At 44.0% G+C, this 27,499-nt stretch overlaps 1 protein-coding gene across 1 annotated transcript in view; it reads left to right on the forward strand.

The window, feature by feature from the left end:
* LOC308322521 (protein phosphatase 3 catalytic subunit alpha-like) overlaps positions 1 to 27,499 on the forward strand; it is a 50,119-nt gene that overhangs the window by 8,840 nt on the left and 13,780 nt on the right. Inside the window, exons 2-6 of the mRNA XM_080773818.1 lie at positions 12,370 to 12,570; positions 15,576 to 15,700; positions 22,633 to 22,744; positions 24,475 to 24,620; positions 25,653 to 25,792. Coding sequence (XP_080629944.1) covers positions 12,370 to 12,570; positions 15,576 to 15,700; positions 22,633 to 22,744; positions 24,475 to 24,620; positions 25,653 to 25,792 — 724 coding nt within the window. The remainder of the gene's footprint in view (positions 1 to 12,369; positions 12,571 to 15,575; positions 15,701 to 22,632; positions 22,745 to 24,474; positions 24,621 to 25,652; positions 25,793 to 27,499) is intronic.

Raw genomic sequence — 27,499 nt, forward strand, 5'->3', positions numbered from 1 at the left:
ACCCTATACCCAAAACCCAAACCCTAAACCTAACCTCACAGGAAGCCATGGGTTAGTTTTAACTTGTCACAGGTTTGTTGTAACCTGCCACGCATGTCAGGAGTCACGAGCGCCGACTTTGAAGAGTGGAATTCTCAATATACATCCCGATCCCGACTGACTTTGTTATTCATTTCTATATTTTGAACATATTTCGGTGTGTTTCACCGCTGTCAACTTGTTGTAGCCTATAATTAACTTGGCTGAATAGTTGCATGGGAAAATAACCCAGCTAAATGGAGGAGTGACATCCTGACATTTTCAACTACCTAGTGAATTATCCAGATGAGTATTAATAATAGTCTTGCAAGATCATTTTCAATAAATACATAGCATATAAAACGAAATATAACAAATATATCTGGGTATGGAAAACCTCAAGGGATGCAACCGTGACATATATACTGTGCAACCACTTTGACTTGAGATTTACAATGCTAGCACTTTTCACAAACTGATGGAGTATTTTATAGTAAATTGTGGGTTGTATATTGAGACTTTGAAAAGGACAAATCAAACATATGGGACACTTTATTAGAACACAAAAAAAATCGCTACAGCCTCAGTAATGAACCAGAGAAATTAGGGTATTTTATGATGCCTCTCATAGGGATTGCATTGGCAGCTGCAGTACACAGTTGAAACGGACCAGAAGTGGGACCGCTGTCTCATTTGGGGGCGTGAAATTTGTAGTCCCGTGTGTCATATAAGTCATGAAAATGTCCTCATCCAGACCGTCAGCGATTACTGGGACTTGTCCCGACCTGTAGCCTACTAGCCATTTGAAAGGGAGTAGTGTTCCCTTTGTTGCTAAAAAATGACAATTAACTTTAGCCATTAGGGAGGACTTACACAACAACATAATTGTGATCAGATTGTGCCCCAGTTAGGCTCTGAGGCCAGCCCAAACAAATTTAGGTGATTTGGCTGAAAACCCATGAGCTGTCATAGATTTTCTCATAGGTTCTCCCTCAGAACAAAAGTATATATATATTTTTTTGGCTGATCATGCAACTTTTATCATTATTATCTCATTATCATTAGGCCTATCTATCTATCTATCTATCTATCTATCTATCAAAGCTGCGGACAAAGCCAACTCGTATCGTGACAAATCATGCAACAAACACAATATTTTGGGCTGAACAAATAATTACAAAGAAGAAAAACAACAAATGTTGTACTCTGCCCTTTTCGTCTTCTTTCTAGCACTGATAGCACTGATAGCATTCAGTTCAGCAGGGTCAGGCTTTAGTCTTAGTCTTTCATTTTTGGTAGAATACGATTTCGGAACAGTGCACCCTCCATTATGGTTGATATTAAATTAAACTTTATTTTATTGTTCACCACCAGACTCCTAGGTTAATTTGCGCTGGTGCGACACAAAGGCTGCAGTCTTTGTGTCTGGTGTTGAGGTGTGAACTTGAAGTTGTTTTTAGTCGATGGTATTGGTGCATGTGCGTGCACGCGTGCTCCTGCGGGGCAGCGTGAGACTGCGTGCAATGACCAATGCAACACTGGCACCAAGATACACACATTTTTGTATCTTCAAGTGTCTTGTTTGCTTACATGAACCGACTAGCCGAGTCAAGCTATAGCTCAATCAGAACATAACAACACAATATTTGAATTGAATCACTATTGTGATTGTCACAATCTGATCTTAATAACATCCTATTATCTAACCAATCTCTTAAGCTCAACTCTCTCCCGGCATTCCTCTTTAAATGTGATCCAATCAGTTGTTCATGATGTGTCAGCTCCAAGGCCACGTTGGCCCTGCGTAGATCCCCTACCTCCGCTCCCTAAATGCCAAGTAGGCTATAGTTTCCCAACTATAGTCTTCTCCCCAAGCTCAGCTCCTCTCCACTTGTCCTCATACCTGCCCTACATTCATGCTGCTCTCACTGTTGCAGAGCTTCCCTCTCCATCTCTCTCTCTCTCTCTCTCTCTCTTGCATGCATACACACACTGTTTCTTATGGTCAGCAATTGTGTAACAGTAACAGTGCAGTTTAGAAGTACTACTGTAGTGTACAGTATATCACTGCATCCTAGTACAGAGAATAGCATGATGTGTGTGTGTGTGTGTGTGTGTGTGTGTGTGTGTGTGTTAAGGCTGTACCCTAGCCCTGTTTTTAGGACTCGAACCTTCGGCAGGAATTTTCGAGCGAACCGTTGAACCATTCGTTTCTAATTAATTTTAAAAATAACCTTTGAGCTCCGAACCCCCCCGTAACTTTGGGAGAGTATCATAGTAGCTTGTTTACAACTGAAACGGACTTCCTGTGCAGAAAAATAAGAGCGACGTGTAATGATTAGTCAACACTAGTTTTAGTGGACATTAACATCACATTTGAGTTCCTTTTGAATGCCTGTCAGATTTCTCTACATAACTGTCTCAGCTGTTGGTGCGCAAATGCGCCTTGCATGATGTCAATGATGTCACTGGTAGGCAGGAGTGTTCCCTAAGGACCACTTCACCACTTTTCAACCTATCTTCATATAATAGGTCCTCAATAATCATGATAAAATGGCACGATTTTGTTCTACTCAGTCTGTCTCATAGGAGGGCTGTGGGCAGTTTAGAAACCGTCCTCCAGTGACATCATCATTAGGCAGTTTTTTTAAAACAAGATTTTCATTATCGTAAGAACGATAATTTTCCATTTTCGCATTGCAACTTTTCAGGACTAGAAAGATTGCAGTTTCTATTAGCTTGTATTCTCCATCAATGATGTCACTGGAGGACGTTTCTGAACTGCACACAGCCCTCCTATGAGACACAGACAGAGTAGAAAAAAATTGCGCCATTTTTTCATGATTATTAGTGAGGACCTATATATATGAAGATATGTTAAAGTATGTTGAAGTGGTCCTTTAATGATTAGGAAAGCAGAAACTTTTTTTCCACTGTAAAAGTCTCTTTTATTGATTTCAGCTAATACAATTCCAAACATGCAAACATGACCCACTTTAATTAACTTCCATCTAAATTTGTAGCTTAATCCCCGGGAATGCCCCCATATATGAATGAATATTGCCGAGAACACAATGTGAGTCTATTTTGAAAGTTGACAGAAAGAAAACAGGCAAAACCAACTTTTTGCATTTCAAAAGTTGTATTTTGATAAAATACTTTGGGGCATGTAAAAGAGGGTGACAATTATTTATATAAATGTCGTCCAATGCAGGTAATGGCAAACACTATCCTCAAAACATACACTCTCCACATGCCTTTGGCCTGGTGAAGACAATAATGGACTCAGTGTTGAAAACCACTGCTCTAGTCTATACCACCAAGATGGCCACCAGGGTGTCACCCAAAGGGCAGGTTTCTGATAGTAATTTCTCCCCATTATGTTCCGTTATGTGTGTTTAGAGATGATATGAATAATTTGAAATTCAAAATGAATATTTCCTGCATTTTTGGGTGAGCGGGGAACATAGAACCTTTTTTTTGAGGGAAATGGGGAACATATATAGAGAACCTTTAACACTTTTTTATTTGAGTGGGGAACATAGAACCTGGGGAACATAGGTACGCTCCCGTTCAAGCCCATTAATTAAGATTCGAGTGCCAACCCTAACGAGAGAAGGTTCGAACCCCGATTGTTCGGGGACAGCCTTAGTGTGTGTGTACATGTGTGTGTGTGTGTGTGTGTGTGTGTGTGTGTGTGTGTGTGTGTGTGTGTGTGTGTGTGTGTGCCCGCGCGCCTACTGAGGGAAAAATACTTTTGCATTTTTGCATTTTCCATGTAAGTCGATGGGAAATTTTAATGCACTACAAAATTAATTATGAATAATTAATTTGTAAATTTGAAAAAGGGCTTCGTTAAGACCTCCGTAATATAGTTACTATAGTTCTCAAATAATTTGAGTAAAAGTACTAGGGTATAGTATCTTCGTACCCAGAAGCTATGCGGGAACGCCTACTGATTGGCAAAAAACTACTTCCTGGCCTTGACAGCCCATACATCCAAACAGAAAAGTCCTATCTGATTGCTTTAATTAAACGACGTCAAATGACGTTAAACTCACTTTGCCACTCACTTTGCCACTCGATTTGACATTCACTTTATGCAGTGAGTGTACAGAAGAATAAAACTAAATACACTGTAGCTAAACACAGAGAACAGCAGCAAACACACAATACAAAACGGAGATACAAAACATGGACCATAGAAACTCAACGAGGGGTTAAGTGCAGTACTTAAGTAAATGCACTTATAGTTACTTTCCACCACTGGCTACCAATGACCATGCATTCCCTTTCAAGGCTTGTTCTGTGCCTTCTGTTCTGTGAACCATGAGGCCTGCAGAGTAGACGTCTAAAAGTATGAATACAGAAGGCCATCCTAGCACTCTGCAGTCTGTCTGCACACCCTGTTATGAACCAATGATCCTATAGCACTCTGCAGTCTGTCTGCACACCCTGTTATGAACCAATGATCCTATAGCACTCTGCAGTCTGTCTGCACACCCTGTTATGAACCAATGATCCTATAGCACTCTGCAGTCTGTCTGCACACCCTGTTATGAACCAATGATCCTATAGCACTCTGCAGTCTGTCTGCACTCCCTGTTATGAACCAATGATCCTATAGCACTCTGCAGTCTGTCTGCACTCCCTGTTATGAACCAATGATCCTATAGCACTCTGCAGTCTGTCTGCACACCCTGTTATGAACCAATGATCCTATAGCACTCTGCAGTCTGTCTGCACACCCTGTTATGAACCAATGATCCTATAGCACTCTGCAGTCTGTCTGCACACCCTGTTATGAACCAATGATCCTATAGCACTCTGCAGTCTGTCTGCACACCCTGTTATGAACCAATGATCCTATAGCACTCTGCAGTCTGTCTGCACACCCTGTTATGAACCAATGATCCTATAGCACTCTGCAGTCTGTCTGCACTCCCTGTTATGAACCAATGATCCTATAGCACTCTGCAGTCTGTCTGCACTCCCTGTTATGAACCAATGATCCTATAGCACTCTGCAGTCTGTCTGCACACCCTGTTATGAACCAATGATCCTATAGCACTCTGCAGTCTGTCTGCACACCCTGTTATGAACCAATGATCCTATAGCACTCTGCAGTCTGTCTGCACACCCTGTTATGAACCAATGATCCTATAGCACTCTGCAGTCTGTCTGCACACCCTGTTATGAACCAATGATCCTATAGCACTCTGCAGTCTGTCTGCACACCCTGTTATGAACCAATGATCCTATAGCACTCTGCAGTCTGTCTGCACACCCTGTTATGAATCATATAGCACTCTGCACACCCCGTTATGAACCAATGAGAAACAAACCACCCTGACCCACCTTCAGGGTGGAGGCCACTTATACAGGTATTCAGATGAAATCTATTATAAGCTCTATGGGTGCAACTGCACCTTCAGCGGAAAAGTTTTTGCCGACGCTGCAAGTTGAAGCCGCTCGCTCGCATCATTTCCATCGACCAGGAAGCGACGCCTGCTCTAGGCGGCATCTTGCCACTTCTTCATGCGTATATGTGCCCACGCTCTAAGCACACAGATTAAATCTGCACCCAGACAGTAGCGTGACTAGCGTCAACAGGCGCCACGAAAGCGCCTAGACCAGGCATCTCTTACAGGCTTTTAAACAGCGGAAACGCTTTGACGACGCTGTGAGTTGAAGCGTCACAAGCGTCATTTCCATCCACCAGCTGTTTAAAAACCCAGAAGAGACGCCTGCTCTAGGCGCTTTCTTGACGCCTCTTGACGCTACTGTCTGGGTATACATACTGTATACAGGCAATCAAAGTCAAAGTCGTACGATTAGTCACACGTTACCACAGTGAAATTTGTTCTCCGCATTTGACCCATCTCTTGGAGCGGTGAGCCGCAGCGTGCGCCGCGCTTGACCCCCCAATCCACCCCATTGATGCTGAGTGCCAAGCAGGGAGGCATTGGGTCACATTTTTACAGTCTTTGGTATGACCTGACCGGGGATCGAACCCCCGACCTCCTAGTTTCAGGGCGAACACTCTAAACACAAGGCCACTGTCTGGCAATCTCTTCTTACTTGCGGGCCGCTTCCCTACTTCCTTCACAGGTGTTACTGATGATATTAATTAAGGCTCTGTTCCATTTAGCGTGCAGTAGCCGCTTCAATTTGACATACAGCAGCGCTAATGTCGCTCTCTCCTTGCTGATTACTGATCGTCTGCAGCTTTGTTAAATTGATGCACACACACGCACACACACGCACACACTTTAATTAATTAGTCTCATGTCCTGCAGCTGCGTCTAGTTTCTGCCGGCGGATCCTGCCGGGAGCTGCCTATGCTATGCCATAAAAAGCATAGGTCTGTCCCAGTCTAAGTGTATAGTGGTTCTCAAAGTTTTTTTATTTCAAGGAGCCCTATAACTGTGAGAGTGTACAAATGGGTCCATTTGGTTCCATTTGTACGCTCTCAGAGTTACAGACCTGTACGGGTCCATTTGGAACACACTCAAGGACACTTTGAGACCCACTGGTGTAGCAGAGTGTCGACGCAGAATCGACGCAAGAATACATACGCAACGGAAGGTGAGAGAAATTTCTCCCCTTGCGTCACGTCAGTTATGTGATTTGTCTCGTTCCGTCGGGTTGAGATCTGATCCCCAGCCTACGCAACCATATTGCTTGCGTTGCGTACCTTGCGTCGAGGACACCCTGCCCACCTGGAGGCAGCAGAGAGCATTTGGAGACAATTTGACCAGATGTGACCAACAAACCGTGTTTTCCGTTGCTGATGATTATCCACTAGCGGCTTTCTCTGACAATGAATGGTAGTGTGAACGCAATGATTAATTGATTACAGCACTAGCAAAAGACGCTAAACTGGGTCAATTCAATTGGAATAAACAAGTTTCAAGCTTGCATGCGTCGTGGTGTGAGCTTGTGGATCGGCAGTGGTATATAGCCTACTTTGATTGATGATATAGTGTAAAACTCATTATATACAGTTATAACTAAATCTCAACTCATAACAAGAAAAAAAGTGGCACGTCAGTACAGTTTATACAATCTATATAGATTATAATAGACAGACGGAGTGACTACGGTATATATATCGGTAACACCTGTGAAGGAAGTATCGGGATTCTATGGAAGGGGCCCAAGTTCTTTCCAAAATGGTTTTTGCACAATTTCAAGCACAACTCAAGCACTACAATAGGGTCCACCATGTTCAATTCATCATAACATTTAGTACAAAATAAACACTTCTATATAGCCAAAAACAGGAAATCATATAGAGGAGGTAAAAATGGGGATAAAAAACATATACTGTACAGTGAGGGGAAAAGGGGTGGGTGATTCAGATTTTACCGGGGCCAGTTTTGAATTGCAGCCGTCCGTAGGTGCCCTTTGAGAGCGGTTTTGAAGGACTCAAGGGATTCGCATGTCTTAATGACTGTTGGTAGGGCTGAATTCCACATACGCACTACGAGCCCCATTGTCTTAGGGCCAACACAGTTAACTCACAGTTACCTCTCAACACATCGATTCGCGCCACGTCGCGAGCTTGTAACCCTATTTTCACTTTGTAATACTTTTTGTAGATTTTCTGCCTTTATTTATAGTCGAGATGGACAGGAAACAGGGGTAGAGAGATTGGGAGAGACATGCAGCAAAGACTGTCAGAGGAACGGGACTCGGACGCGTGGTGTGCTGTCGGGCTTGTTTGTTTTAAAATGTATACAATTATTTACATTAAACTATTAATATTGTTTTCATTTAAAGAAAATCTTTTGAAATATATATATTTTTTTTAAATGTACAGTAGGAATAGAAAATGGGATTTTTACTCGAGTCTGCACACCCTGTTATGAACCAATGAGAAACAAACCACCCTGACCCACCTTCAGGGTGGAGGCCTGATTGCCTGATTGCCTGATTAGCCTGATTGAGGCAACATTTATGTGGATGGATAACAGAATCCATTTTGTTTACACAATTGATGCTTTTTTATGGCTCTTAAAAAAGGAAGAAAAAAACGAAACATATCTAAAATGTCAAAAATAAACACACACACACACACACACACACACACACACACACACACACACACACACACACACACACACACACACACACACACACACACACACACACACACACACACACACACACACACACACACACACACACACACAAATAATGCAGCTAGCAAGTTAGCAAGTTCCAATCATATGAGGTTCTTCTCTACCGTCTATATCTATAAAGTCTGTTCATTTGTGCTGTGTGTACTACAGCCCTTTTTGGTGTCCTCTAAAACAAATCCTCCTCTTTAGAGGATTATAGAATTCAAATGCAGTAAAAGGTTCAGATGGACGGTTCTGGTAAAACCAAAGTTACATGTGTGTGTTTGTGACGGGGGGACAAGGGGCCAGAAAGAGAGACAGAGTTACATGTGTGTGTTTGTGACGGGGGACAAGGGGCCAGAAAGAGAGACAGAGTTACATGTGTGTGTTTGTGACGGGGGACAAGGGGCCAGAAAGAGAGACAGAGGAAGAGGGAGATCATTATATACCTATATAAAAGAAAGAGAGGGAATAGAAAGATATAAGACGGAGAGAGAGGGAGAGAGAGAAATGGAGGGATGGAGGTTTTGATTGAATATTCTATTAGGCAACATAAATGCAAACAGCACAATGTACAGTCAGGCATTTTTGTCCAAAAAAGGATTTCACCGAAGAGGAAGACAGGAGAAAGAGAGACATGTCAGTAGGCGAACCAGATGGACTAGGTGAGTCAATTTATGAAAAGATATCACTTAACCCCCAAAAAATGTATACAAAAGTTTTTTCAATGGATTCTGGTAGCATGCTGAATAACATACTAAAAGTCTACCAAAATCTACTCCCCATGCAGAAAGCCGTCACTCCCAGACCGGAGTTTAAAATGGTCATATCTCAAATGGGAAAACAGTATTGCAGTATTTTTCAACTTATTCTAGTACCTCTGGACATGCTTAAGAACACACTACAAATTTAGGAAAATATACCTTCGGGAAAGTCAAAAATTAAAAGTTAAAATGGCAGGCTTATATAAGCTTATAAACGGCTATACTGTATATTTCAATTGAATGAAAATATATACAACAGATTTTTCACTTGATCCTATAGTACCTGTAGACAATGCAATAGAACATACAAAAGATTTAGGAAGGTACACCTTCCGGAAAGGCTTCATTTTCAAGATTGCGTCCAAAATGGCAGACGGTGTCGCTATACTGTATATCTCAATAGGGACAAAATATTTTTCACTTGATTCTGGTACCTCCAGACATACTTATGATCACACAAAGAATCCACCAAAATCTACCTTCAGGAAAGGCTTCATTTTGAAGATGGCGTCCGACAAGGCAGCCGTGGAAGCCAGCCAAGGTTAAATTGGCTATACTGTATCTCAATAGAGAATATTTATATTAATGATTTGTCACTTGATTCTGGTACTGGTGCACATGCTTAAGAACATAACAATCTAGGAAAATCTTTGGGAAAGGCTTAATTTTCAAGATGGCGTCCAAAATGGCGTCTGGGATTATTTTCAGAAATTCGTAGTATGTTCTTAAGCATGTCCAGAGGTATATATTTATATGTATATAATATACATATAAATTGAAAAATACGTTGCAAATGTTTTCCCATTTGAGATATGACCATTTCAAATTCTGTCTGGGACGCAATCTTGAAAATGACGGCTTTCTGGGGAGTAAACTTTGGTAGACTTTTAGTATGTTATTTAATACTACCAGGATCCATTGAAAACCCTTCTGTATCAATGTTTCTGGGGTTAAACCATATATTGATTCACCTAGAACGACTGAAGAAGAGAAGAGAGTAGGGTAGAGATGGAGACAGAGAGAGAGAGAGAGAGAGAGAGAGAGAGAGAGGAGGGGCGGGGGTAGAGAGAAGCCCTAGTTTTCAGAGTGTAATCTAGGCCATTATGTGTGTTACCACTGATGGGGCTTCAACAGACTCTGTGGATTCTGCACAATACCTTTTTGTGAGCATGCATGTGTGGTGTGTGTGCATGTGCGTGTGTGTGTGTGTGTGTGTGTGTGTGTGTGTGTGCGTACCGTGCATGTGAGTGTGTGTGTGTGTGTGTGTGTGTGTGTGTGTGTGTGTGTGTGCGCGCTTTACAGTAAGTGCATCCGTGAGTGTGTGTCCACACACACATGCAATCATGCGTATTAACGCCATTGTGTGGCGCATGCGCTAGTGCACTTCTGCCTTTTGTTTTTGTCTCCGAATTTGCGCCAGGGTTTGTCGAGCGGGTTTGTGTGTGTGTGTGTGTGTGTGTGTGTGCACGCGGCAAGTGTGTCGTGTGTGTACAAGTGTGTGCGTGCATCGTGCATGTATGTCAGTGTGTATGCATGTGTGCATGTGTGTGTGTGTGTGTGTGCGCGCGCACACCTCCTCACGTGCAGCTGTGCACTCTTGCTGTATCACTGGCGTCGCCAGTCAACCCCCCTCTCCAGCAGCACCCCGGGGGCCTTCATTATGTAAGAAAGACATGACTGCAGAGCAGAGGCGGAGAGGCAGAGAGACACTACACTGTACTGCAGAACACAAGCAGAGAGAGAGGGACACACAGAGGCAGAGAGACACTACACTGTACTGCAGTGCAGAACACAAGCAGAGAGAGAGGCAGAGAGACATTACACTGTACTGCAGAACACAAGCAGAGAGAGAGGCAGAGAGACACTACACTGTACTGCAGAACACAAGCAGAGAGAGAGGCAGAGAGACATTACACTGTACTGCAGAACACAAGCAGAGAGAGAGGGACACACAGAGGCAGAGAGACACTACACTGTACTGCAGAACACAAGCAGAGAGAGAGGCAGAGAGACACTACACTGTACTGCAGAACACAAGCAGAGAGAGAGGCAGAGAGACACTACACTGTAATGCAGAACACAAGCAGAGAGAGAGGGACACACAGAGGCAGAGAGACACTACATTGTACTGCAGAACACAAGCAGAGAGAGAGGCAGAGAGACACTACACTGTACTGCAGAACACAAGCAGAGAGAGAGGGACACAGAGGCAGAGAGACACTACATTGTACTGCAGAACACAAGCAGAGAGAGAGGCAGAGAGACACTACACTGTACTGCAGAACACAAGCAGCCATGGAGGGACACACAGAGGCAGGCAGGCCCCTGATAAGAACTCTGGCAGCCCCCCCGCCCCCCCCCCCCCCTCTATTCAACCTGCCTGTTTCCATAACACCCCAGACAGAATGCACACGCACGCACACACGCACACACAGTGTGTAGGCACACAAGCATGCATGTAACACACAGACGTGTGCAAATTATGTGCGTGCATTGAGTTCAGGATCATGGTGATGATTGAGTGTTTCTGATGTCTATTGACAAGCTCGTTGAAGAAAATGGGAAATATCAATGAATGTGCTTGGCATTATAATAAACCTCTCTCTCTCTCTCTCTCAGACTCCCTTTCCACCTACTGCCTCCCATACTGTTTACTTTTCTCCCCCTTTTCTATTACACTATGAATTCCTCCCTGTACATCATATATCCATTTGTGCATTTCCCCAATATTTTCCCATCCACTCCGGAAACCCTCCATCTCCACTAATCCATCCCCTCTCCTACCCCCCGCCCCCTCTCTCTCTTTGTCATTCCCTTCTGCTGTCTGTCTCTCTTTCATCTCTCATGGTCTCTTGTGTTGTCATCTTTTCTCAAAATGTCCGTACCTCTCCATCAACGGGGTCTATGCACACACGCAATTTTGGAAAGAACTTGGGCCCCTTTTTTTGGGTTTGGGTACAAATGGAACTAAATGGACCCGTAACCGTAAGGGTCCATTTAGTTCCATTTGTACACTCTCAGAGTTACGGCTGTCCTTCAAGTTTGAGAACCACTACTGAATGGAACAGAGCCTTAATTAGTATGTATAATCAGTAACCAGTGTTCATTTTGTTGACTAAGACTAAAAGACTAAAAGATTTAGTCATCTAAGACTAAACAATTTTCAGAAGATTAAATAGGACTAAGACTAAATGTTGTGTTATTGTATAAGACTAAATCTTTTCTGGAAAAATTAACATTGCATTAAGACAGAATTTAAGACAAAAATACTAAAAGACTAAAAGATTTATAGTTGACTGAGACAAAATTGTGTTATTTAAAAGACTATAAGACTTAAGAGTAAACCAAAATGTGCGGAAAAAAATGAACACCATCGGTAACACCTGTGAAGGAAGTAGTGGGTGAGCTGCCCCGCCCTCTGCATCCAGAGCCCATTCTCACTGTCCTCATATCGCCCACAGCGGTCCCCTTCCCCCTGGCCCACCGGCTGTCCATGAAGGAGGTGTTTGACGCGGAGGGCCGGCCGCGGGTGGACCTGCTCAAAGCCCACCTCACCAAGGAGGGCCGCCTGGAGGAGGCGGTGGCGCTGCGCATCATCGACGAGGGGGCCGCCATTCTGCGCCAGGAACGCACCATGCTGGAAATCGAGGCTCCCGTCACAGGTACGTGTGTGATGGCAGCCTTCATGGGAGGGGACGTACGGTGGTTGGGATGGGGTGGGCCAGGAGTCAGGACCAGGTTGATGATGGGAGCGAGTGTAATGAGAGATAATGGAATGAATATGTGTGTGTGTGTGTGTGTGTGTGTGTGTGTGTGTGTGTGTGTGTGTGTGTGTGTGTGTGTGTGTGTGTGTGTGTGTGTGTGTGTGTGTGTGTGTGTGTGTGTGTGTGTGTGTGTGTGTGTGTGTGTGTGTGTGTGTGTGTTTGTGTGTGCGTGTTCCTGCTACTATATCATGATTTATAAGGAGCAAAATTAGTTCCTACTCCTGAAAAAGTTATGTTTCAGGAATAAGCACAAGCGGGGCGTCGAACAACATCAACGCTGATTGGCTAGTCAGGAAGCCATGCGCAGCAAATGCCGTTTCAACTGGAATTCCTGGAACTGCGGTGGATTCCATAAAAAACGCAGAAATCACTCTGGAACTGTGAAAATTGCGTAGTTTTCATTGTGCATTTCGTACGTGCGTACTGAGACCTAGAATTGCGGTTTCTATGCAAAATGCATGCAGGTTGGTAGGTCTGCTGTCTGTCTGTCTGTCTGTCTCTGTCTGCACTCTGTCATGTGAGAACTTATTTGTGCCATTTTTTATGGCACTACCAATAGGCCTACCAATTTGTACAGCAATAAATATATATATAAAGATATTTTTTTATGGATTTCGCCTTAATTTTTTTGTAGGGATAGAATCACAGTAGGCTGACAGGAAATGGGGAGAGAGATGGGAGGGGGGGGGGGGGTGACATGCAGTAAGGGCCGTCGGAATCGGGAGTCAAACCCGCGGCACACTGCCAGACTGGCTTATACCAGCCTAGGTGCCTGGACCGCTGAGCCGCATTCTTGTCTGGTTATCAATGGTAAAACTTGATTTATCTAATTAAATAGAGTTTTGCTTAAAAGTAATCCAAAAGTAACTGAAAGTAAACCCCCCTACTTTTTACATTGTGGTACTCGGATTACGTTACTGACTACAATTTTTAGCAAGTGACTTGTAACTGTTTCTGTAGCGTGAGGCAGCTTGATGTACAAGTACACCCCCTGGACATGACTTACACCCCAATCCAACCCTTGATGCTGAGTGCCAAGCAAGGAGGCTATACTGGGTCCCATTATTATTTTATTTTTTTGGTATGACCCGACTGGGGCTTGAACCCCAGCCTCCCAGTCCCAGGGCAGACACTCAACCACAAGGCCACTGATCTGGTGTGCACGTGTACATGCATGAATAAATTCCAGCTGAGATCATTTAGCGCACACAGACAGTAAGCGAGACAGTCAAACAGACAGAGACAGACAGGCCAACATAAGCAGCTTATTGCTGGGGTTCTCAGACCTTTTTAGGTTAGAGAACCCCACAGAGATCCATGTGAAACGTTCAAACGTCATACGAGATTTCTTTTTTTGTTTGATGCGACTTCAAACTGGAAAGTGAGTGGGATGTTGCCAGTCAAAGTTGACCTTAACACATTGACCTTAACACGAGTGTCTCTCGTGTGACTGAACTTCTCACCCTATCTCTAAGGGAGATGCCAGCCACCCGTGGAAGAAAACTAATTTCAGCCGCTTGTATTCGCGACCTTATTCTTTCGGTCATGACCCATACTTCATGACCATGACCATGCACTATTACAGTAAAGAGCTAACGAAAAATAGATCAAATACATTCTTATAATGAATACACAAACGCCATTAAAGCCTGGAGTGCACAATACCTGATTGATACTCCCTGGAGTAGGCTACATACAAAACGCATATTTATGTTTCCGCTCCTGTGTGTGTGCGTGTGCGTGCGTGCGTGTAAACAAAACAAATGCCGATCCGTGTTCCATCCCACCGCCAGCCACCACAATGCTCTTTGGGGGGCGGGTTTGGGGAAACACTGCTAAAAGATAATTGACAGCATGATGAACAGTACAACCGTGATCCCTCTGGCGGAACAACATGGGGGGGTGACCGCACGATCGGGCCCTGACGAACCTGACTCCCAAAGCCCCCCCGATGCCATATATTATCCCTTTGACGGGATAGTACATCACTTTAAAACAAACATATCCCAGCAACTGCTCTCTCAACTTCATCTCAGTGTCAGACAAGCTAATACAAATCGTAGTTCTTTGTATGCTTGCTGCATGTGTGCAAACACCAGATACCCGCGGAGCTCGCAGGTAAAAGTCCCTGCACTACAGTGCACAGTGGACCCACTTCTGAACTAAAATGTTATACTGTATGGCACGGCGGCCAACAGTTCCAATACATCCTTGCAGGCAGTGACAGTGAGTGACAGTACTGTAGCCTGCCTACCTGCATGTTAATGTTTTGGGCAGCTGCAGCTGCTGCTGATTTTACAATTAATGAATTACTCACCGAATGCTGGCTGCCGCCGCCGTAGACGTTCCACTTCCACCATGTTTAACGTATATTCCAAAGTGTGTACGTTGTTTAAGTCAAAGATGCACAGCATGGCTTTCATATGGTAAATATATAAACTTTGGCTAAAAGCACGTGTTTAATCCACCACCATCACAACAGACTGGCACTGTTTACAGTGCCAGTCTGTCAGTCCCTCCCTCCTGGCATCATGATCTGAAAGTGAAACACAACTGTCTGTCATGGTCATGGATGTAGGCTACAACCGAAACAGACTTCCTCTTCCTCTTCAAAATAAGAGTAATACTTGTAATGATTAGTCAACACTAGTTGTATTTCTTAAGTGAACTTACAGGATGTGTAGATAGATTTGTAGCGCCCTGAGAGATAATGCTTTGAATGGGTATCTGTCGCTGTGTAACACTGTGTGGTCGTCGATGGATCACCTGACAGCCCCGGGCCCCTGGAGTCACGGGCCAGGGTGATACAACACCCCTCTCCCCCCCGGTAGTTCCGTCCCTGCGTGATGCCATTGTGTGTTGACGAAGCCTTCCATTGTTCTATCTATGCTCTGTGTCCTCAGTATGCGGAGACATCCATGGCCAGTTCTTTGACCTGATGAAGTTGTTTGAAGTAGGAGGCTCTCCCGCCAACACGCGCTACCTCTTCCTAGGAGACTACGTGGACAGAGGTTACTTCAGTATCGAGGTTAGAACTCACCTCCAACATGGTATACACTTAACAACATCAACCCTGGTGTGTCCAAATAAATGTCAGAGCAATGAAATCGACGTAAATATGAAATAAATGCTTAAACATGTAGCTAGTTGTAAGGTTAGAGGCCAGGGTGGCCACCTGCAAGACCTCAGAAAGGAGGACACTTTTTGCGGGGCTCGCTCCCCCGACCCCCCCCCCCCCCAGATTCCAGATATTAATATTATTACTACTACTATTGCACCTGATTTTCACCACCATCCTCTCCAGCATTATGTCCACAGAGAACATATATTTGCTAATTAAATTAACCTTTTTAAATTATAGGGTAGCCTACCACAAAGGCCATTCATTTTATAATCAATTTATTTTATTTCATGTTTAGATACCGGTATGTTTTATGTTTAATCTCTTTCTTGTGGGGTTTTTTATACAGTCTTATGGTCATCGGTGTGGGACATAGAATGATGCCAGTAGCCTATTTCACAGTGCTTTAGCCTCCCTTTCTTTATGATGTCGAGCTCCATATTGCTCATTAAATGTAGTTTTTCATTTCGGCATATTTGGTTTATTTATCTCTGCATTAACTATACTAAATTGATTGTGAGAGCTCAACAAAGTAACAAACCGACCATCCCACTGGCAGTGTTGCCACGTTTTGGAAGAGAACCAAGCAACCATGTCTATGAAAACAAGCCCAAAAGAAGCCTGACTATAGGCTTAGTAGCCTATTATATAAAACAAGCCCAAAGTCGCTTATAATTAAGCGGACATGGCAACACTCCGAACGTCTCCACTCGCCTCACTCTTTTTAAGACAGTGTGGCCGGCTCGCTTCGGAGCTGAGCAGCGCTGCGGAGATTTTAATACCCAGGCAGACGACGTAAATGACAGTTAATGCACAAGCACTGTATATCACAAAAAAACTGACAATTATGTGTCCGGCCAGAGGTTGAGGTGGGAGGAGGAAAGGTGGTTCTAAAACCGGACTGTCCGGCGTGAAACCGGACGTCTGGCCACCCTATTAGAGGCTACAGAATTGAACCTTTCAAACCTGTTTTTTCTCAACTCGCTGTTTCGGCAAGGCATTACTCTATAAGTCATATCTCCAAAACTGGTGGGCCAAACTGAACAACCAATATGTCAATTTGAAGCTATTTAGTTGGGTCGTTTACGGCAGTTCCTTGACCGCGGTGAGGAAAGGTCTGTTTCTCAATGGATTTGTCATCTAGGAGGGTTATTAAACAAATTGAGCCCCCATGTAAATCGCAAAAATGTGGGGAAAGTTCATGAGAGCCCCAAATCCATATGGACACCATCAAAAACCCGTTAAGGCACAATAAGGCGGAATTACCTAAAATTCTTTCTGCTTTCAGTAGCATGTGACGTGTCAAACTAGGGGGTTTTCATGATTCTTCTTAATCCATCCAAGCATTAGTTTTGCACAAAAACACTCCTTGGGCTAAAAACGGCCATAGCAACTTGCCCAAATGTGCCCAAATGTGCTGATTTGTTTGCACCTGCGTGCCATGGTGACACATTGAGGTTAGCCAACACGCTCCATATTTTTTAAATGGTTGAAAGCTGAGTCATGATGACATGAGCGTGGTGACTTGGGCCGCCCGCCGGCCGGTAATAAGCCAATTTCAATATAAGAAGACTTCCAAAAGTAGTGGAAATTACATATTTACAAGCCATGCCACTTCATTCGCTAATAAATCGGCAGTTTGTCATATATTATGATTGAGTATATTCAGTAAATAACCACTTAGCTAAAATACACTCTGGATTAATGATTGATAATAATTATATTAATTCAGTGATCCTACATTACATATAAATAAGGAAACCGCTGTCATTAATTAATCGGTCCGATTGATTAATCCAGTCAATCCGGTCCGATACCGATGTGTATGCCGATTAATCTCCCATCACTCCCGCACGGTCTGTCTCACCAGCTGTGCTCAATCGATGCCAGTAACACAGCAAATAACTTATGGAAGCCTATGGGATTTAGCTTTTCAATTAGGCAGTCCTTTGAAATAACCGCTTTATGTGCGTTCTTACCGAGATGGCTCAACTATAGTGCCTGTTTTGTGTTTCAGTGTAGGCTACTGTACATCGGCGTCCCACAGAAAACACGGTTGACCTTCAAGCCCACACGAGTTGCATCGGCTTGCACTCTGCACGTGAAACCACGTGCCGAGAACTTAACTACTGTACTTAAACTTAGGCCTACATTAAACCAGTGTCGGTTATATAGCCTGAGGTGCGCCACCCGGCTATGAAATACCCGTTCCACCCATCTGTCTGTGTCCCTTTTATGCCCATATATGGAGATTTCTGAATCTGTATCTGTCTGTGTCCCTTTATTCCTATATATGGAGTTCTTTGTCAGGCATGCCCAAATATGGAGCGTTGGTGATGTCAGCACTCCCTGCGGGGGTGTGGGCTGGGACCCTGTCCAGAGCCCGGACAGAGGCCTTTAGTGGCGGTTCTGGACAACCGTGGGTCCGACCGACTCGACACCGGGCATGTGACACGCGTGTGTCGAATTTTAAGTCGGTAGGGCGAACCGTCCTCGAGTTACAGACAGACAGAGCCATGTGCATTTTGCATTTATAGATAGAAATAGAGATATATACTTCATTGCGTGCCGGTGTTTTGAGCCAAAAATAGCAGCTCTACAAGCTCCCAATGCGTCACGTCAGCGAAGCGGCGTGAGTGAGCAACAAAGGATAAAACAGGCTTGAGGGAGAGCACTGCTTTTTTACCACTCAGCTGAAAACGAAGGGAGTTATTCAGTGCTAGCCCAGACTGATCAATACAAGAACATGGTGTACCCTGGCCTGCACCATAGGCCTCTGCGCTGCCAGAACACTGTGATACGTGTTGCACATTCTGTAAATGACACCACTAGTGTGGAATTCTGGAGTGTGTGGAGAGAAGGAAGCCATATTCAGGCCACCTTCCTAGAACACACAAGGACACACAGACATTATTGGACTAACAATGTAGAGCAAGGAGTCTAGTATACTACTGTATCAAGGTGAGAGAACACCTACTCTCTCTATGAACTGGATGAGCCACACAGTAATAGCCTCACTACTATTTACTGTGAATAAGCCACCCCTACCAGTTGACGAATACAACATACTCTATCCTTTGAAGGGTTCAGAACGGACAATAATAATAAAGTATTTGTGCTCAACAGTAACATAGTGAGGGGCACAGTAGCGCTGTCGCTTCGCAGCTAGAAGGCCCCGGTGTGTCCAGCTCTGAGACGCCTGGGTCTCCTGTCTTCCCTCCCGGGTCCTGACACAATGGGTTCTGACACCATGGGTTCACTGTGGGCGCTGGAGGCGAGTTCTCTCCTCCGCGTCATCAGCGCCCATACCCTATAGGCACGTTTGGCACAAGGGCCTTTCTGTGTGGAGTTTGCATGTTCTCCCTGTACCGCCTAGGGGTATAGGTACCCTCACACATAAAACATGCAGTAATCCTGGTCTCTATACTACCTCCCCTGGCCTGTGAAAAGAAGCGGTCTGCTCACTCCTCATGCATTGAAGGAAGCATGAGCTTATTTTGGGGCTCTCCCCAGGTTGGCAGAGGGAGAGTATAGCGCCCAGGATTACAGCTCATGCTTTTGGCTTAGGAGGGTGATTAAAAAGAAGTGAGGGGTGTTCTTATCATTGTACATCATCATACATCATGTAATTCCGGCCAATCAGAATTTGCGTCCTCACCTTCGTCTTCAGTGTTTGTGTTTTACGCAATGTTTGTGCTATAGGACAAACACTCAAAACTGGCCATTCATTGCCAATGGCATTCAATGTTTGTGTTAGGACAATGTTTGTGTTTACACAATACACACACCCTCCAAGCTGGACATAGGAGGGGCTAGCGCCCCTCAAAATACCATAAATGAATGTCATATGCTCAGGAAGGCACTGTGCAGAAGGCACTCAGCTCCATGTGGGACGACATCCAGCATGAGCACACATTTCAAGGCCAAATATTAAGAAGCGGTACAACACAGCAATGAGCCTCGCCGGATGCATGTACTGCTACAAGAGGGTTTAGATCTGAGACCAGATTCTACAAAAGATCTTCCAAATCCTGACAGTTTTCTAGAAAAACGTGTCAGTGGTGCCCAAACATTTTCATGTCAAGGACCCACAGAATTATCTGTATTTGTCTGCAGACCCCCATCTGAAAATATGTTGTTCCAGGGACCCCCCCCCCCCCCACCCAAAAGCAAAGATTTGAGTTAAAAACGTTCACTGTGAAATAATGAAAAATAATATATTCAAAGATTTGCACCACGTTTTCACGATTTTTCGAACTTTTAAATAATGGTTAAAGTAGTTGAAAGCTACATGACACGGATGCGTCCTCAGGTCTAAATGGGTTAATCAATGGAAGCACATACAGAGCTCATAAAAAAAGCTCAGCTCAAGACCCACTTCTACAACATTGCTTTTAATTGAGTTTTAATTTGCACGTTCCCACCCTGCCCTGACTGATTTGCTGCATGTGGTGTTTTTATTATTATTTTATTTGTTTTTATTTGTTTTTATTTATTTTTATTTATTTTATGTTCTTATATTCAATTTTGTTCTTTGCCATTGTTTTATCATTTTAACTACTTATTTTTATTGTATTCTATTTTTGCCCTGTGAAGCACTTTGCGCTACATTTATGTATGAAAGGTGCTATACAAATAAAGTTTATTATTATTATTATTATAAAAGTAAAAAATCACACCTGTGTGAACTGAGTGGTGCAACTCCCCTCTCCCCCCCCCCCCCGCCCCCCTCTCCTCTCTCTCTCATTAGCAGGCAACAGTGCAGCACTAATACTATCTCTCTCTCTGTTTCTGGCAAACAGCGCCCCTACTGGTACTAATAGTCATATACTGGTGCTCATGGCCACATAGGTGAACACGGACATTGTTGTTCCTTGGAGTGGTTGCACCACTCAAAATAAAATAAATAAAGTGTGCAAACTGATCACAGAATAAAAACTAACGTGAGATTTCATCCTGACCTTAAAACAACTGGGTGTCTAGTAGTAGTATAGCCGAGTTATAATAGCTTCTGGAACTATAATACAAGAACTCACGCAACAGGGAACTACGAACCAACAAGAACATAATGCAAAGACAGGACTTAAATACACACAGGATAACAGGGCATAGGTGGAACCAAAATACAATCAACACTAGGATAGGCTGGGGGACTAAAAGGACACAGGTGGAAACACTGACAAATTACAAGGTAGGATAGACAAGGTAACTAACAGTAACTAGGAAGACAGGAAACACTAGGAACAATACTACAAAATAAGATACACAAAACTAAGGCAACAACAGAGTAACAGAAAACCAAATGTGTTATTCAGAGAAGCTGGTGTAATCACTTCATTTATGCGGATCGCTGAGTGTATCCTTTCCGCATTTTCCCCAAGCGATTCGCCTGGTGTCGCCTGGTTAGTTGGAACATCCACACCCATTCTACACCATATAAGGCAACAGGAAATCTCGAAATACGTCATCATAGCCGGCACAGAGGATTCCCAAACTTTAAATTCTATACAACAGCGCGATGAGCTTGTAGAGTAGTTCATTTTGACAGGAGGTTCTCTGCACGGACAGATCTTCAAGCAAACAGCGCGAGTTATATGTATATAATTATAAACGAAACTTGCCAACTTGGCACGCATTGCTTCACTCGATCCTTGTTAAATGTCAGAGTTAACTGATATGTTACAGTTACTTTCACATAATGAGAAAGAAGTTAATTTGTACTGTTCACCACACGACCAAATGCTATATTACAACTCGGCAATGATAAGCCCTTACTGATGAATGCACTGCAGGGTTATAAAAAAAAGAAAGAACACTCGCCTGCAGAAGTAAAATAGATATCCGATGTATCAGATGTAAATTCATTTCATGATGTCGTCATATTAAAATGATTCGCGGGACACGGCAAACTTGATTCATCTCATGATGAGATCAATGTAGTAGCCTACAGCCTATACACAGCTACAACGTTGCCCATATTATAATTAATTAAGGTGAGCTGGCTTAAAAGTGCCAAATTGCACGCGCTGATGCCATAATGTGGATTTATACTATAGCCCTCGTGAGTCGTGACTGCTGTCTGTCTGTCAGAACGGCATGTCTGTGAACCATAGAATGCCATAGATAGACCATATGGGGCAGTTTCCTTATGGGACTTGCCTCTAGAATGCATGCATAGGCATACAAGTGCATACAAGTGCACTCGGCTTTTATATATCATTTTTTTATGTGCTGAACAATGTTAGGGTCGGGACACATGCCTACATATTTTATCTGCGATTTGGGAACTATTTATTGATTCAGCATGAAGACTAAAGCCTTCTGAATATATCCGTAAATTCCTCCGCCACCTAAAGAGGTCCCGTAGGATTTTACGGAGTTTCCGACCAACCTACGTGAGCGTCAAGTTCACGGCCATTTCCATGAATTCCAAATTAATGTGGGAAATCCACGTAAATGCCTTTCCGCTAGCTTCACGTCATTATATCAGCGTAAACGCGTTGAAGAATCAGGCCCTCAGAGTGCAATTAACATTTATTTTACAATATAAATTGGGGGTCCCATGAAATGCCATTCAATGGGGGCCCGTAGACTAATGCATGTCAAACTGGGGGTCCTTGAAATTAAACAGGTTCAGCAGTGAGTCTCTGACCAGAAAAAGTTTGGGAACCACTGTTATAGGCTACTATACCGGTGATACTTTTGGAGTTAACCGTTAACCGTTGAATATAAGCAGAGCAAAAGTGTCACTCTCTGCTACATGCCTACTGTTTAGTGATCTCCTTTGTGGTATAAACACTATGCTCACTATATATGCTCATCTCTCCACTGTGCTGCAGTGTGTGTTGTACCTGTGGTCACTGAAGATCCTCTACCCAAAGACACTCTTTCTTCTACGGGGAAACCATGAATGTAGACATCTGACAGAATATTTCACCTTCAAAACAGAATGTGAGTATACTCTCTCTCTCTCTCTCTCTCTTTCCATTCTTCCCCTGTCATCCCTCTGTCAGCCTGCCAGTTCCATCCGGCCAGAGAGCCTGATGATTCAGACTCAGAGTCCTCCTCGTCTTTCTGTCACTTCTCTCTTTACCAATCCATCTCTCTCCCTCTCTCTCTCTCTCTCTCTCCCTCTCTCTCTCTCTCTCTCTCCCCCCCTCTCCATCCATGCATCCCTTCCTCTCCCTAAAGCCTAAGAGCGCAGCAGGCAAACATTAGTCTAGTCCAGGACTCCAGTCGTCTCTTCCTGGGTTTTAGCCAGTGTTTCTTTGGCAGCAAATTTCTATTTTAGTTTTAGTCATAGTCTTTCTTTTTTCTTCTTAGTTTTTATTTGCAGTTAGACATAAAAATAAAAAACATAAAATGACAGTTACAGTGCAAGGGTTCAGATACATCACCAGTATACAACATACAACATGCGCCAGATGGAGGGGAAAGGAACTGGTTGGAATAACACGTCCAACCGGGGAAACTCCCCCCTGTCAGGTGAAAAGAAGCGACTTGGACTCCTCATGCATTGAAGGAAGCATGAGGTCAGTCTGTTGCTCTCCCCAGGTTGGCAGAGGGGCTGTAGAGCCCAGGATTACACTAGATAATTGACACTGGGTGAAAACCCATAATTGACACTGGGTGAAAACACGGAAGAGATGCCTGGACTAGGCGTTTTCTGACACGAAGATGTGCCTGCGCCCAAACTGCTTGACGGTGTTGCAACTATTAAAACAGTTTATTTTCAGTAAGTAACACCGTCATGGGACGATGTATAAGTCAGTCTTCCAATTTCCACTTGTGTGTGTGCATTCAGGATCCTGTCCGAGAGCAGGTGATTAGCGGTGAACTAATTTGGGCCCCGATTGTGTCTGATTGGCCAAGGGACGAGTAAGCTAATTTCCCATGGTGCTCATGGCGAATAGTGGGCGCCCTCAATTACCATCTGCTCTTTGCGTGCATGTGTGTGTGCATGCGAGGGTGCGTGTGTGCATGTGAAAAAGAGAGAGAAAAAGGGAGCTTGTAAATCTGCTATTTTCACAATTATTTTTCTTACTCTTACTTAAAAAGAAATGACGGTACTTCATGGAACTGATTTTTTTTAGAAAAATGTCCGAATGTCTTAGTTAACTTAAAAACATATAAGATATTTACTCGTGACCCATAAAAATGGGCCCGTCCCTACCCGCGGTGAAACGCTGCCTTATCTAAATCAGGGGTTCTCAACCTGTGGGTCGTGACTACATACCGTGACACACACACACACACACACACACAGACACACACACACACACACACACACACACACACACACACACACACACACACACACACACACACACACACACACACACACACACACACACACACACACACACACACACACACACACACACACACACACACAACAATATAAACAATATATTTTCACCTAGTTAAATATATTCAGTAGAAGCACAATACGGAATATTCTTTTCAGAAGGCAGCACTCAGTCTGTGTGTCCGGGAGCGGGTTTATCAAGTATTTTATACCAGTACCTTTGTACTATAACTAAAGTACAATTTGTACAAACCAGACTTTTACTTGTAACGGAGTATAGTTCTATACATTGCAGTATTGTATACTTTTACTTAGAAGTAAAAACACGTGAGTATACTTTTTCCCATCACACATACATCTCCCATGCACGCAGGTAGGATCAAGTACTCGGAGCAGGTGTATGACTCCTGTATGGACGCGTTCGACTGCCTGCCCCTCGCGGCCCTGATGAACCAGCAGTTCCTGTGCGTGCACGGTGGCCTCTCGCCAGAGATACACACACTGGACGACATCAAGAAGGTATGTGTGTGTGAAACCACCACAGCTGCACACACAGTGGCGCCGTCAGGGCGTAAAAGTGGGGGGACAATATTCGAGATCGAGGGTTGAGACTAGAGAGCAACTGCAGTTACTACATGTAGGGTATTTATAGGCAAGGCTGCAGAATGGCTGTGCAGTGGTGAAGCCGTAGTGGTGAAAAGTGGTACTGCAGGCCCAGGCTACATTTATGAATGAATCATGACGTAGAGGTACCACAAGAACAGCGCGAGGGGTACTATGATACTATAATAGCAACCAACCAATCATATCAATATCAACGCTCGAGGGGTATTATGATAGGAGCCAACCAATCACATCAACGCTCGAGGGGTACTATGATAGGAGCCAACCAATCACATCAACACTCGAGGGGTACTATGATAGGAGCCAACCAATCATATCAACACTCGAGGGTTACTATTCGGAAGTCTTTGTTGATTCGTCGTGGATTCCAAACGCCATAAATAGCGGGCGGGGGGGGGGGGGGGGGGGGGGGGTGGCTATGGCTCCTCAATCTGTTCTCTAGTTATATTATAGCTCTATGTGTATCGGCAATTGCGCAACAAAATGGGAGCAGTGCTAGAGAGACCACCATGCAGCGCTGGTCGGGAAAAATACATAAATATACCAGTCATTACCCAATAGTGCGCGGACATTCAGACCCAAATGACCGGCGACTCCTGCGTATAGCACATGCATGCTAGCCTGGGTTCCAGCCTGAATCGCTGGGGGTCAAAATACTAGTATACAGTATACAGTACAAAAGAAAATGTAGATGAAAGAAACTGTGCACATCACGCACACACGCGCACACACTTCCTCATCCAATGGCAGTGTTTCCATGGTGAATCTGCTAGTGTGACATCTTCTCCCTCCTGTGTGATGACTGTTGCCATGGAGACGCTGGCTCTGACAGTGCGTGTGTGTGTGTGTGTGTGTGTGTGTGTGTGTGTGTGTGTGTGTGTGTGTGTGTGTGTGTGTGTGTGTTATGCGTGCGTGCGTGCGTGCTAGTTGGACCGGTTCAAAGAGCCCCCAGCATTTGGGCCCATGTGCGACCTGTTGTGGGCCGACCCTATTGAAGAATTTGGCAACGAGAAGACCCAGGAGTACTTTGGACACAACACAGTCAGAGGATGCTCCTACTTCTACAGGTAGACGCACGCACGGACGCACACATATGGACACACACATACGGACGCACACAAGCACACAAACACTATACTCAAAATGTGCACATGTACATACTGTACGCATGTGCTGGTGTTCACACACACACACACACACACACACACACACACACACACACACACACACACACAAACACACGCACGCACACTACACTCATCACTGTTGATTTTGACAGCAAATTTAGGTTAGTCAAGAATTAAACTTACTAGTGTTAGTCATATTTTAGTCATCCGAAATGATGTTGTGTTCGTCTAGCTTTAGTCGACTAAAAGTTATAAGATTTTAGTTGACTAAATCTACAATTGATTTTGTCGACTAAAATGTATTTTGCCGGGCTTTGATGATACCGGTATCTATAAGCGCATTATTACGGTACAGACTCCTGCGTGTTAGCGGCTGATACCGACAATAAGCCACTCCCGATATACTTCTTGACATGAAGAAGTTTGAGAACAGCCGTCTGATTGATGTTCAGACCATCATTCAAGCACAGATCAAAGCGAACCACCAGGGGTCACCACCATGTCCATATAGACAAACCACCAGGGGTCACCACCATGTCCATACACAGACAAACCACCAGGGGTCACTACCATGTCCATACACCCCTACACAGACAAATGTGTCCATGGCAAAGACTTGGTTTTTACACAACATTATATTGTTCTTATTTTGATCATAAACCCCATTTACTGAATGTCAAGTCTCCAGGTTTTCTCCAGAATAAGTATGAAAATGATTTATTATGACATTATGGGCACATTAGGAGTCTACTAGTACTAGTGGTTCTCAAATGTTTTATTTGCAAGGACCCCTTTAACTCTGAGAGTGTTCGGGTCCACATGGTTCCATTTGAACACTCTCAGAGTTACAGACCTATTGTGGTCATTCAGGGCTATCTATTTAAGCGTTTCTGGTAATATTATTCACTACTCATTTTGTATGTCCGTGGCAAAAATGGAATGCTGACAAAAATGTCCACCACAAGCCAACATGGCGATGACCTCTGACCTCTGGGAACAAGTATTAGATGTTAGTGTTCTCGGGAGAGAGGAAGAGAGAGATGGCTCCTACATCAGGAAGCTATATGTCCAAGAAAGATATCCAATTACCATTATTGGGATTCGTACAAGCTCACAACCCGGCCAGTTCTCACACACACACACACACACACACACACACACACACACACACACACACACACACACACACACACACACACACACACACACACACACACACACACACACACACACACACACACGCATGTGCCCGTGCACGTACGCATGCACATTCTCTCTGGGTTTCTTTTTTGTGACTCTCTCACTGTAACACAGTTTCGCTTCAGCATGAAACGATATCCCACAATCCCTGGGGAGACTGCACGGTTCTGTTGCTATGACGACCGGCCTTACTCCTGCCAGATACGGAGTGATGTTAAGATACAGTGAGAGAACGTTACTGTAAAGAGAGAGGAAGGAATGCACAGAGGGCATAGGAGATAGAAGATGAGGGACGAGAGAATCGCTCCCATCGTTGCCAACGTGTTTCGGTACAGTCTCTGTTGCATTGGAGACATGTCAAGTAAATGGTTCCGAACGCAGCCGTCTTCTACGATGTCACCATTACCGACTCATTTGTTGGTCGCGGACACGTTGTTATGGATGGGT

This window comes from Protomyctophum bolini, assembly GCF_963924005.1.
Source record: "Protomyctophum bolini genome assembly, chromosome: 10".
Classification (NCBI taxonomy): Eukaryota; Metazoa; Chordata; class Actinopteri; order Myctophiformes; family Myctophidae; genus Protomyctophum; species Protomyctophum bolini.